Source organism: Schistocerca nitens, chromosome 6 (assembly GCF_023898315.1).
Source record: "Schistocerca nitens isolate TAMUIC-IGC-003100 chromosome 6, iqSchNite1.1, whole genome shotgun sequence".
Taxonomy (NCBI): Eukaryota; Metazoa; Arthropoda; class Insecta; order Orthoptera; family Acrididae; genus Schistocerca; species Schistocerca nitens.
In genome coordinates, this window is record NC_064619.1 from 451035854 (window position 1) to 451050655 (window position 14802).

Genomic DNA, 14802 nt, shown 5'->3' on the forward strand with positions numbered 1-14802 from the left:
GTGGCAGGCATCATTTGTTCCAACGTGCTTCACAATCTGTAGTTGCTTGCATCCTGTTCCCTCAAGGGTTGTTGGAATAGCCTCTTCAAGATACTGAAAGAGGCCCCCAGACATACACACTGAGTGCTCCTGGTGCCCTTTCATGTCCCTTGCTGTCATTTCCCTAAGGGGTATCATCATTCACCATTCGTTTCAAATGACGGTGATTAATAAACCCATACCCTTTTGCATTTGCCTCGTCCTTCCTTGTCCCCGGACACATTACGCAGGTAACCTAGATCTACCGCTGAAATGACACTAGTAGTCAAGTGGATGAGTAATGATAGACCCCATACTTTCTGCAGAGGAGACAAGACCCACAGGAGAGAATAGTACTTGAGGTACCTTCGGTACTGGTACCTCAGGTTCATGACCCTCGGTAACTCTTCTGACACACTAATTCAAAGCAGCTGCCTATCATTTGACAGTAGTCAGGGCAATTTACAGCTGGTTATAAACATCAACCAACTTATCCTGTGTTCGAAAACGGCATTTACTGTGGGGCTGCATTTTGGCTGGTGCAATGTATTACAGGACAGTGAACAAATACCTTTAAACTGAGCCTGCTGATTATCTTTTCTATGTGTTGAGCTAAAGAATAACTAATTCCCTATAAGAATTGAAGCAAATACACAAGATTAAGACAACAGAAAAACCTGTGGCAAAATAATTAATTTCATAAAACATTTTGAGGTTATTTAAAGTAATTAACAAATTCAAAATATAGAGTTAATTTACAGTAAATTTTGATAATATATACGTCTCTTTAAGGGAAAATTAAATGTAAGACAATATGTTAGTGATAATCATAACTAAATCACAAATGCCAATTTACTAAAAATTAGATTATGCAAAGAACAATGGTAACTTCTGAAAATTCTCAAAAATGCACATTTATTTGCATTGATATACAATGAAATTCAGGATGATCTTTTCTTTGGCAGTAACTGTGAATCACAAAACTATGATTTGATACGAAATAAGTTATCCAAAAACACTAATACCAGTAACTTATGAAAATATAGTTTTGTAAATGCCAGAAAATTTTCAAAAATTACCTGTTTCTCACATAATGAAGCAATGAAATTAGAAAACATCTGGTTATCTGATTGTTTTCTCAGAATTTCATGCTGAGTTTAATGCTCCCCATGTTTTTAGCAACATTAGATTATCAGAAACTATTCCACCAAGTGTGCAAGATACATGAGACTGGCGACTTACATTCAGACTTCAAGAACACTACAATATTTCCAGTTCTGAAAAGACAGGTGCTGACAGATGTGAGTATTATCGAACTATCAGATTAATAAGTTATGGTTGTGCAATATTGACACCAATTTTAGGCTCCATACAAATGTAGGAACATATGAGGCAGTACTCAACAATTTATTTTAGAAGTTAAAAACACGGTAATCCTATGTTTGCAGCATCAGTAGCAATAGTTAAACCTTTTGACAATGATCACTGGACTATAGGTTTTGAAATTCTGAAGATATTGGGTATTAAAGAACAGGGACATGAATGTTATTCACAGCTTGAACAGAAACCAGAGTGCAGTTATGGGAGTTAAAGGATGTGAAAGGGAAGCAGTAGTGGAGAAAAGAGTGAGATAGAGCTGTAGCCGCTCTCCAATGTTATCTAATTTGTGCACTGAGCAGGCAGTAAAGGGAAACAAGGAGAAGTTTGGAAGGATAATTTAAATTCAGGGAGAAGAAATAAAAATTTTGAGCTTTGTCAATGACTTGAAACAGCAGCTGAATGAAATGCTTAGTGTCTTGAAAAGAGGTTACAAAATGAACATCAACAAAAGTAAAATAAAAGTAATAGAATGTAATCAAATCAAGTGGTGCTGATAGAAGTAGATTACGAAATGAGACCCCCAATAGCAGATGATGAGTTTTGCTATTTGGGCAGTGAAATAACTGGTGGTGTCTAAACAGTGCTAATATAAAATGCAGACTGGCAATAACATTTCGGAAAATGAGAAATTTGTTGACATCAAATGTAAATTTAAGTCTCAGGACATCTTTTCTGAAGCTATTTGTCCACCGTGTAGCCTTGTACAGAAGTGAGACATTAATGATAGACAGTTCAGAGAAGCTTTTAAAAGTGGTGCTGCATAAGAATGCTGAAGATTAGATGGGTAAATCAAGCAACTAATGAAAAGGTGCTTCATCAGATTGAAGAGAAAAAAAAAGTTATGGCACCAGTTGAGTAAAAGAAGGGATTAGTTGGTGGGACACATCCTGATGCATTAAGGAAATATCAATTTGGTAATGGAGAGGAATGTTGGGGCCAAGGAACTGTAGAAAGAATACAGTAAGCAGGTTCAGATGGATGTAGGTTGCAGTAGTTATTCAGAGGTGAAGAGGCTTGCACAGACTGGAGAGCATAGAGAGCTGCATCAAAATAGTCTTTTGACTGAAGACCACAACAACAATGGCAACATAGTGGCATTGCACTACCTTTCAACAAACTCTGACAATCTGGGAACATTTTATATTGACATATAGATTACTATAGGCATTGTCAGTATCTAGTTTCTGATTGCCATAGACACACCCATTAGAAGTACAGACAAAAAAATTATGACTTCACTAATAGTATACTCACACAGATGCCTCACTGCTACTGCTCTGGCTGCTTGAGAGCTTCATTCTGTTGCTGAGTCGTTTTGAAATGTTTTCTGGCGAGTATGGATTATTTGGCAAAGGTGGAGCAGTTTCCCATTTCTTGTGTTCCCTTTCTGCAATTGTACCTGTGCATAACAGAAGGAGTTCAATACCATGCGTGTAGTTAAAACAAAAGTAAGTTTCCCTGTTTAATTAAATAGCAATGTTTGACTGGAGGATACTATAATTTTCATATTAACTAGTTTCTTGTCCTACTGACAGTTGTTATTTGACATTAACAACCGATCAGTGTAGAATTTGCACAATAATGTATGCTTCATGTCATAGGTACTACAGGGAATATTCTTCTTACCTTACTGTGTCAACATGTTATCCATCATCTATTCATTGTTTCAGAAGACAAAGAAATGTGTAGGATACAGACGATTTTTCTATCACATCTACAAGTAGCAAACTTTGTATTGTGGGCATCCACAGCTCTATAAATGTAACATGATGAAAAAGACCACTTCAGCTACACGATAAATATTTGTGATCCAACTAGTTTCGCAGTGCTACACCCACACCTTCATGGATAAATTTGTATATAAACAAGAGCAAAATGAATAAATATCCCATATCAGTTAAAATGTAGCTGAACTGTACATGAAGCTATATAGGAAAAATTATGTACTCAAATTTATTTCGTAATTTATTTCAAATGATAAATGACCCAACATTCTTTTTCCAGTCATGATGAAATTATTCACCATCACGAGGTTGGTAGTCCAATTTAAAATAGAGCAGAATGCAGGGAACATCATTCTGATATAGGAAGTCTAGGATAAGAATCTAGAATAAGAATGAAATGGTAGACCAGATGGATATAAAAGATAAAAAATTATACGTGTAGGTGGTGAAAGCTATTCACCCTGGCAAGGTAGAATAAATCTCATAAAGCAGAGCCTGTACGACTGTGTGACAGGTAACAATGGTGCAGTCTAGATAAAATGTTGCTAACAAAATACACCATACTCTAGATAAAAGAAGGACTGAAGAAAGGAATACTTAAAACCTTGTATACACTTACAGAAAGGGTAACATTGTCACAACAACATGAGGTCTCAGCTCATTCGTCTAGGTGGTCACTGCGGACCTCATGGCGTCTTGGCAATGTTACCCTTTTTATATGTCTGTATTAGACTTCAAGTTTTCCTTACTCTGGTCTTTCTTTTATTTAGATGATGGTGTATTCTGTAAGCAGCAGTTTATCTAGACTAGACCACTGTTACCTGTCATGTGGTCATGCAGGCTCTGCTTTATCAGATTTATTTTACCTTACCAGATAAACACATGTTTCATCACCTACACATCATTTGTTTTATATTTTTAGTCCATCTGGTTTTACTGCTTTATCGTTATTCTAGTTTCTTGTATCGAAATGATGTTCCTTGCATTATACCTTTCCCCAGTCTTTGTTTTAACTAGCTGGTGTATTTTATAAGCAGCATTTTACATAAACTTGACCTTCATTAACTATTGTACAATCACACAAGCTCTGCTTTATGTAATTTTTTTTTACCTTGCCATGTGGACATAGCTTGCACCACCTACACATATTTGTTTTGTCTTTTATATCCATATAGTTTACCACTTTATTCTTATTCTAGATTTCAATCAGGATGATGTGCTCTGCATTCTGCCATATTTTAAATTGACAACCAGTCTCTTGAGGGCTGAACATTTTCATCACAACTGGACAAGAATGTTGGCTCATCTACTGGTTATTGTATGATATAAGTTATGAAATGAATGTGAGTACGTAATTTCTCCTATACAGCTCTAAGTAAGTTCAACTATATTTTAACCGAAACAGGGTATTTATTCATTTTACTCTTCTTTATACACAGATGTATCCCGGAAGATGTAGCTGTAACATTGCAAAACTAGTTGTATCATAAATAAAGGCTTACCGTACAGCTGAAGCACTCTTTTTCATCATGGTACATTTACATGTGTTCTCTGCAAACCAGGGTAACATAGTGTACCAGTGTCACCACTCTCCCCCCTCCATGTTTCCTATTCCATTTGCAGATGGTGTGTGAGATGGTTGTCAGTAACACTTCACAGACATTGTTTGGAATGTATGATGTCGGAATTTTGTCAGTGAGGCTCTCCACAATGCAAAAAGTTTTCTTGCAACATATCCCACTGCAGTCAACTGATCATTTCTGTGATAATGAAATGAATGCCAAGGTGGGAGTTGGCTGAGTGTGTGTTCTGTCATCAGGGAATTAGAAATCTAAGATGCTTAAATCACATGGGTGACCATTTGCAAAAAAAGAAATTAAATCAAGTGTCACAGGAAAACAACAAAATATGTCTTCTCTTTACCTGCTCATTGGTGATGAAATAGGGAAACTTACTTTTGTACTTACGCATGTCGCTGATAGTCACAAAGTAACCCAAATTTCCACATGCAAAAACAAACAGAACGTGAAAGAGACAAACATTAATTACTTAAAAATTGCCTTCGTGCTGTTTTAAGTATGCATTTACATTCCACATACAGCTCAGAATTTTTATCAAGGACAAGAAAAGTGAATACACATATTGAAGAATTAGAAAACCAAGACAGCACATTGAGTTAAAAATCAAAAAATGAATCAGAAGAATGTGCAAACAGAAAACCAAAGGCAATATTGTAAACAGACGTGCACAAACATTTTAAGCAGTGCATCAGCAAATAGCAGTTTAATATTGCTAAAATTTTAAATATTTAACTCATAAAAGTTCTTTTGGTTAAATATTTAAAAGTTAATGTAGATGAGTAGGAAAAACAAACCCGAAATGTTTGCATACATCATTAGTTGTGAGCTGCTTGACACAGTCACGTCGATTAAATATCCAGGTGTAACACTGCAAAGTGGTATGAAATGTTATGAGCATGTAAGCATTGCAGTAGGGAAGGCAAATGGTTGAGTTTGGTTTATTGGAAGAATTTCAGGAAAGTGTGGTTCATCTGTGAAGGAGACCACATACAGGACACTAGTGCAACCTGTTCTTGAGTACTGCTTGAGAGTTTGGGATCTGCACGAGGTCAAATGGGGGAGGACATACAGGTAATTCAGAAGCAGACTGCTAGATTTGTTACCAGTAGGTTTTAACAATATGCAAGTTTTATGGAGATGATTCGGGAATTCAAGTGGGAATCCCAAGAGGGAAGTTCACGTTCTTTTCTAGGAACACTACTGAGAAAATTTAGAGAAGCAGCATTTGAAGCTGACAGCAGAATGATCCTATTGCCACCAACATACTTTTTGCATACGGACTATGAAGATAAGATATGAGAAACTAGGGCTCATATGGAGATAAATAGTCATTTTCTTTCATTCTATCTGCAAGTGGAACGGGGAAGGAAACAAGTAATAGTCGTACAGGGTATCCTCTGCCACACACAGTATGGTGACTTGCAGAGTATGTGTGTAGATGTACAAGGAACATAATTCCTCCAAACCTGTGTGGGAGGATTAATCCAGAAGCCTCCATCACCAGGGTTATGATAAAAGTGCTTGTAAACCCAAGCAATATTATGTACTCTTTAACACTTTTTCATTAATTGGTTACTGTTTACTTTATAAAGAATTTTCTGTGAAATGAAGGACAGCCTGACCAGTTCACTCCCTTCGCTGTTTCATTATTTGTATTCTGTGCTTTTCCTTCAATTATTTATTATATTGATGAATGATAATTCCTCTTGTAGTTGTCATCCACACATTAAATTTTTTTGTCATTTTATAGAGGCTTCAGTTCCAAAAGTTAAAATTTTTTCAACTGTTTCGTCAAATGATTTGTTGAACCATAGATTGATGAGTAACTGTATTAAAGACAGTTACTTAGTAGTGTGTAGCTGCCCCTTTCACCCTCGTGATGGCAGTGGCACATAGTGACATGGGCTCAGTGAGACATCAGAAGCTTTGGGGGGAGGGTGCACTGTGATTCATGATCACTCAAATGCTGGCCACAACTCTTAAAAATGTAGCATGACACACAATTTTTTTTTTTTAATTTTTGGCTCATGATGGTCAGAGTTCTGTTCAGATAGAAAACATGCCAGTACACACACACACACACACACACACACACACACACACACACACACACACACACACACACACAGATAGATAAGCAACATCTGAAAGGAAGATCAAGTGTGTTTTAATATGACATCACTGAGAAGTAAACCAAGAACTCCAGTACCTGTGCAAGGAAGCGTGCAGTTTCCATCAGAGTTTTCTGTACCTGGCCGAGGTGGAGCCGCAAGAGCTGATGTCTCCTCATCCACTACAGAAGAAGTCACAGCGTCATCAGACTCTGCCAATGGTTCCTCTGCATCTGTATTCGAAGGCTCATCATTTGGCACCATTGATCTGCACAGAATAACAACTTTAATCCTTCAGAAATTGTCTCAGGAAATTCACACTCGCGAGTGAATAATATTCCACAGTGTGTCTGAATTACAGAAAATGATATTCAGTTTCGAGTACTTGATTTAGTTTTATTTCATGATTATGTCAACAGAAAACTGAAAAATGACTGGAAGAAAAGGAAAAACCTCAACGGCAGCAGTTGTACAAATCGCTGGACTTGTGGCAGTGATTAAAGAGAGGAGACTGTAGCGGTGTGGGTACTTAATGTGTCAGGAAGGCCAGATCACTGAGCACATGGGGCACAAAGACATCAGAGGTAACAGACCTAGGGGAAGTCCATGTCTGAGAAGGATTGACAGGGTCAGAAAGGATATGCGTACAATGGGACAAGCTGTTGAATAATACATGGATGAAAGAAGATAGAGGAGGCTAATTGGTGAGGCCAAAGACCACCTGCAGTTTGTGTGGCCAATGTAGTTCTAGTAGAAGTGGTAGTAGTAGTAGTGGTGGTGGTGGTGGTGGTGGTGGTGGTGGTAGTAGTAGTAGTAGCAGAAAAATTAAAATGTCTGAATGGTGATTTTGTTGACCAGACTTGTGATCCTTTATTCAGTGCAATCAGAAGGGTAACTCAACAATAACTTTCATCATACATGTGTTCTCAATATGAATGATTGCACATGCACAGAAACATGATTACAGTGAATCTGTCAAAACAAATAACCCAGTGTCATCCTAGCCTCAAATGCTTCAATAAATTTCTCTGACAAGGCTATGATTTATGTTAGTAAAGCCCTATATGAAATCATATCTCCTTGAAATCCTTCCCACATCACCCACTGTCACTTTTCATGCCCCCCTAACCTCCACAACATCCCTGTCAAAGTATGTGACACTTCCAGACCATTACCCTACCTTCTTGTTTTCCTCCTGCAATCATTACCTCTGTACAATTTGTTTTGCACCTACCCACCACTCCACCTCACCAGCGTTAAATCCTATAACATGAAAAGCTGAGCAACACATGAGTCCAACGTATTTTCTTTACCAACTCATGTGTGTTCACAGCTTGACTTTTTAGATTGGAATGATCACCACTACACTGGCTGAGCACATGAATTGACACAAAAGAACTATCCACTTTGGGGATACCTGGAACCCAGTTGCTAAGGATGCTCTAACAGCATGTCTTAAGGGACCTGAGTGCCTGCTATACCACAGAGACAATTTTAATCCTCCCACCAAGTACTTGTTTCCCTGCATACCACAAGTTGGAACTTGCTGTCCATCATATTCTTACACCCTGTAACCCTCCTGGACTTAACCTTCATTAACAGTGCCTCATGCCCATTGTTTCATTCTTTTCTTCACTGGTAGAATTTTATTTAACAATGATGGGACTTCCTGGATGGAAAAATATGTAAAATAATGAAAAGGCAACCACTCACCTACAGTGGATTCACGTGTGGAGCATAGAAACATCTCACACTAGCTTTCGAGCTCCTGATTTTTTTCTAGTAAAAATACACACATACACACATTCACACACAAACAACCACACAGAAGCCCAAATACACACACACCCATTTTCACAGTGAGACTGATCATTAATAGTCAACTGTTGAAAGCAACTGGCTAGGCTGATGAAGGTGAGGAGGGGTTAGGATAGTATGCAAGGAGGCAGTAGCAAGAAGGGGGCAGGTCTTTCAACAGAAAACCCATTGGCTACACAAAAAAATATGAAAGGAGAACAGAGGGTATAGCATAAATGAGATATAGAAGGAGGGAGAAAGGGAGGAGGAGAAAAAGGAGAGGAAGGTGGAGACGAAGAGGGAGACAGGTTTGGATGGAATCCCAGTTCAGTTTTAGAACGAGTACCCTATGGCATTGGCCCCTTACTTAGCTTGCATTTATCACAAATGTCTCTTCTAGCACAAAGTCCCAAGTGACAGGAAAGAAGAGCACATGACTCCTGAATATAAGAAAGATAAAAGAACAAACCTACAAAATTACAGATCAGTCAGTATCCCTAACATCAGTTTGCTGCAGAATTCTTGAACATATTCTTATTTCAAATATAATAAATTTTACTTGGGATGTCAAAGCTTTTGTCTGTGAATCATCATGGTTTTAGAAAGCATTGTGAAACTCAAGTTTGTGTCCCCCCCCCCCCCCCCCCCCACACACACACACACAATATCCTGCAAACTATGGATGAAGGGCAACAGGCAGATTCCACAATCCTAGATGTCTGAAAAGCATTTGATATGGTGCCCTCTGCAGACTGTTAATGAAGATATGAGAATATGGAATTGAGATGTGAGTGGCTCGAAGACTTCTTAAGAAACCAAACCCTCTACATTGTCCTCGACAGTGAGTGTTCATCAGATCCAAGGGTATCATCAAGTGTGTCCCGGTGACATGTGATAGGATCACTATTATTTTCTATATACATAAATGATCTGTTGCACATGGTGAGCAGCAATCTGTGGCTGTTTGCTGATGATGCTGTGGTGTATAGGAAGGTGTCCTCACTGAGTGAGTGTAGGGCAATACAGGATGACTTAGACAAAATTTCTAGTTGATGTGATGAATGGCAGCTAGTTCTAAATGTAGCAAAATGTAAGTTTATGCAGATGAGTATGAAAAACAAACCCGAAATGTTCACACACAGCATTAGTAATGTGCTGCTTCACAAAGACACATGGATTAAATATCTAACATTGCAAAGTGATACGAAATAGAATGAGCATATAGGGATTATAGCAGGGAAGGCGAATTGTTGACTTCAGGTTATTGGTAGAACTTTAGGAAAGTATGGTTCATCTGTAAAGGAGACCGTATATTGGACACTAGTGTGACCCATTGTTGAATGCTGCTTGAGAGTTTGGGATACACACCAGGTCAGATTAAAGGAAGACATCAAAGCAATTAAGAGGTGGGCAGCTAGATTTGTTACTGGTAGGTTTGAACAACATGCATGTATTACAGCAATGCTTCAGGAACTCAAATTGGAATCTCTGGAGTGAAGGCAATGTTCTTTTCAAGGAACACTATTGAGAATTAGAGGGGTGGCATTTGATGCTGACTGCACAACCTTTCTACTGCCACCAATGTAAGTTTTGCATAACAACCATGAAGGTAAGGCAAGAGAAATTAAGACTTGTACAGAGGCATACAGACAGTAATTTTTCCCTCACTTTATTTGCAGGTGGAACAGGAAAGGAAATGACTAGTAGTTGTATAGGGTAGCCTCTATCAAGCACCAAAGGGTGGCTTGCAGAGTATGTATGTATGTAGAAGTGAGAAACGGAGAAGGGTGTAAAACGAAGACAGAGGGAGGGAGAGGAAGAGAGAGGGGGGATGCCAGCATGGAATGGAGGAAGACTGGTTGAAGAAGGCAATACACGATCTCGAGAGGGAAGGCATGGTATGGATAGAAGACAGGAAGGAAAAGGTAAGGTGAGGCAGTGTGGGAAACAGGAAAGCAGAAGTTTGGGCCAGGGGGATTGCAAGACACAGGATATGCTGTAATGAGAATTCCTATCTACTGTATGTATTTTAGAAAACTTCTGCTGGAAGGGGTTACCCAAATGGCCCATGTAATGAAGCATCTATTGAAGTAATTTGTGTTTTGTTGCACAGCCATGTTTGGCAGTTGGATGGTCAATTATATGGTTTGCCACAGTTTGGTGGTGGCCATTCATGAGAGTAGACAGTTGGTTAGTTGTCATGACCACACAGTGGGCCCCCATTCCCTCCACATTTGGATCCTGCCCCACCATGCTGGTAGATTTATCAGTATCAGGTTGAAGGAAGAAAATTAATGGATACTGACAAGAAACAGTGTACCCAGAGCCATTTGCAATGAAATCTCAAAACTATTTTGCCATTCACCACATATTTTCCTTGTGGCTGGATCTGTGAAATGATGCATTGTACCTTCAATCATTGATGTTTTTATCTTGTGTTACCAGCTAATGTCAAAATCTAAAAATTTGAATATTGAAAATATTATTTTGTATTTGAGTGTTAGCTCCCTGATACCAAAATAATATGTATAAATCTCATCCCTACAGTTCTGTCTCTGTTAAGTATAATATATGTAGTAGATACCTATCTAAAATGGGAGCAGTAATATGTTTGGTGATTACTAATCCTGTTATTGCTAAGGAACAGGAAATACATAAAAGTACATGATTAAACCACGGGGAAGGGTGGCAACAGTATCTTACTGTTAACATGATTTTGATTATGAATTATTTTTACTCACTAATACCAATGGTGAAACTGCAATGTCCTCAAAATTTTTAAGGTATCATTAATGAGCTTCTCTTATGGGCAGCAATGTGTCTGGAATCAGAAGTCCCTCCTTTTCTCTCTCTCTCTCTCTCTCTCTCTCTCTCTCTCACACACACACACACACACACACACACACACACTCTTTTTGTTGCAACATCTAACTTTTTGCTGTGAATATCTTTATCTTTCTTGTTGTAAATTTTTATTCCATGTGTTGTGGAGTCTGAGTATATATTTTGGTTATGGAGCAGGACAAAATTATCCATGTGACTTGCATTTTATGAATGAGCAATATCAAGTTCATTAAGTAAGTCCAGTGTGCTGTATAAAAACATTAAATTTTTCAAAACTTTCTTAAATTTGTTGAAATTTGACATTTTCTGTTTTCTACTCCATAATGTACTTCCTGAACATTTTGGTATGTAATACATTAAAATCAGACAATTGTGAGACCTTCAAATAATATTCTGAATGTTGACATGTGACTATCAAATTTCGCGGCTACACAGTCATATCTAGGGAACTACAAATTCTAGAAGGCTGTGAATTGCTTTGTTTTGTGCCTACTGCTACGTCTCAGAAGTTGGCATTACAAATAAACAAATCAATCCTTTGTTTCTGATACTAGTTTTCATTGAAAGTAGTGTGATTATTGGCTATTTTTGTGGTAAGCTAACTTCTATTGCTTTTTATATGTAAATAAAATGACTAGCATAAAAGTAACTGCAAGAAATGCAAATTTGCAGGTAACAGATATGTGAGACCTGTATTTTCTTTTGAAGTACTTGAAAACACGAATATCAGCCGATGAAAAGCCATGTTATGCTTTGTGTCCACCTCCACCAAACACTTGGTGTAAATATAGAGAAGCTGAATTTTCTGGCACCCTGCATGAATTTACACATAAACATTCTCTTCCTCTGGCAGTAATGGAGACAATCAAACCTATTTACAGAGATATGGCAAATCCTGAGCTACTAAAGATGTGTTTACATGGGAAGACCAAGAATGTGAATGAGTCCTTCAATAATGTTGTGTGGTGCCATGAGCCTAAAAATGCATTTGTTGGCCTTATGACTCTAAAGTTAGCATGGTCTGACGCTGTAATAACTTTTAATGGTGGAAACTATGAAAGACTTAAGGTTCTGGAGAAGTTAGGGGTAAGATTTAGACAGAACACAGCTAAAGGACTGTGGGAACTGGATGACTTTCGTGCACGTGAAGCAGAGTTAGCTGCTCAGCAAATGACAAAAGAAGCAAGAAAGAAAAGAAGGTCGCATGCTCTGGGCTGTTGTGACACTGAAGATGACACAGACTATGGGCCAGGGAAATTCTAGTGCATAAAAGACGCAGAAATGTAAGTCTGTATAAGAATTTGTAATAAAAAAAAGTTTTTTGCAATAAATGACCCGTTTTCTAAATAAGTGCTGATGGTAGAGACATGAAATTTTCACAGCATGCCAAGTGTAAGATTCAACATATATGGAACTAGAATAATTAAAATATCCTGAGTTTTTTTTTTTGCTCATTTATTTACAAAAGTCTGCCAAAAAATTGAGTGTATGAAAAAAAGAAGAAAAAAAGATAACATGCCCTGTTGTGACAGTGCCACGACATTTAACAGTGCCGCCACGACAGTACGCACAAACGGCGATAGAGGCGCTCCGCAACTCGGCTGAGCGCGGGAGCGCCACCTAGCTACGAACGGCGCCGGCCGCATGTCACGGCTCGGCAGTTGAATGAGAGATACTGAGTTGTTATCATGTAACCAGCTATTGTTTTTAAGTGAGTGTGTTTGAATATCCATGCAATTATTGGTGATTAAAGGTTATAACATGCCCCACAGTACAATTTTGGAAATAATTCTAGTTCAATGTATCTGGAAATGTGCATTCAATAACTATGGAAAATTGTAAATTGGCGTCTTAAAACGTTTCCAAGACAATGAGTCACAAAATTCAATAATTTAACATTAGCGGTATAGGACATACAATGTCCCCTTAAAGTTCTTCTTGTGTGCAGAATTATAAAATGGAACAAAGTTTAAATTTCTTATTTTTGTATTGTATTGCACGGTTTTATGATTCGGGAGCTCTAACATGTACAATACAAGCACTTTAGGTATTGGACATGTAAATGTTTATAAGTATATTGAATTTAAATAGATAATTGCAGTTGAATATCTGACACATATACATAATACAAATAAACTGTGATATGTGCATATTTGTAATAATAGGGCCTAACAGTCTCGAGGGGGGTAGTTTATAAATGTAGCAACTTTAAACAGAAATCACAACTGAATCACTGATTCATAAACTTTAATATTGATTATCTTAATACTGGTAGAAGTTTTCTATAGAACTCATCTCGACTACAGAAGCAGTGCATAAGTAAATATCCCCTCAATGCTGCTTTGAATTTTATGTCAATTATTATGCTAATTTCTTTTGTAATCTTATTGTAGGAAGAGGAAGAATTCCCATCTTTTTAAAGGAACATATGCAGGGTTTGCTCTTCTTTCCTGCCAGTATTCTCACCATTCATTATTGCATCCTAAAGAGTTTTGGGCTGGATATGAGTTGTCCCAGACACTGATCCCATATATTAGGGTACAATATACATTAGCATTAGTCATCAGACAATCCTTATGGCAACAACACTCAAGCACTCTCTTTAAATACCACATGGTACTTAATCTTTTAAATATACTATCAGTGTGTCTATCCCATCTAAGGTTGGCTTGGAGCCAGACCCCCATAAGTTTTGTACTGGCCATACTTATAATATCTATGTCTGACATCTGAATTTTTATGTCCTATTCACTATTTCTCTTGATGTTATGGAAATTTAGTGCTACTGTTTTATTTTTATTTATTATCAGTTTGCTATGGCTGAACCAGTTGAAAATAACACTCAGTGCCTCTGATAGTGTTTGCTGAAGAATATCTTCCACTGGCCACTGGTTAAGATGCTTGTATCATCTGTAAATTGAATAGTGTTGCAGCAGTGTACATTTAATGTTGGATCATTTACTTGGATCAAAAACAGAATGAGCCCCAATATTGACCCTTGTAGCACAACATACAGTTTATCCCAAGAAGAATGACCCATTTTTGACTTGTAATAATATTGAGACAAATGTCACTAAGTAACTGAAACAGCGCTAGATGTAATCAGCATGGTCTAGAGTTTCAGGAAAAATCCACTAGATGTTGCTACGAGCGCTGACCTGGAGCATGCAGCCAGTCTCACGCAATATGGCGTCCACGCAACAGAAGGCGTATTGTGTTATTGAATTTAGTTGTACTCAATCAGTGATTGCAGTTCATTGGGCATTTCTTATTCGATTTTGTGCTAAACCACTATCACCAAAGAACATTTGATGATGGTATAAACAGTTTGAAGAAACAGGGTGCCTC

General features: G+C 37.8%; 1 protein-coding gene across 3 annotated transcripts in view; it reads right to left on the reverse strand.

Moving 5' to 3' along the window:
• Positions 1 to 14802, reverse strand: part of LOC126262326 (uncharacterized) — a 422509-nt gene that overhangs the window by 41461 nt on the left and 366246 nt on the right. For 2 of the 3 annotated variants that reach the window (XM_049958882.1, XM_049958880.1), the window contains 2 exons: positions 6912 to 7081; positions 2653 to 2797 (listed from right to left, as the gene is read on the reverse strand). In XM_049958882.1, coding sequence (XP_049814839.1) covers positions 2653 to 2797; positions 6912 to 7081 — 315 coding nt within the window. The remainder of the gene's footprint in view (positions 1 to 2652; positions 2798 to 6911; positions 7082 to 14802) is intronic. The other variant, XM_049958881.1, reaches the window with a different exon arrangement.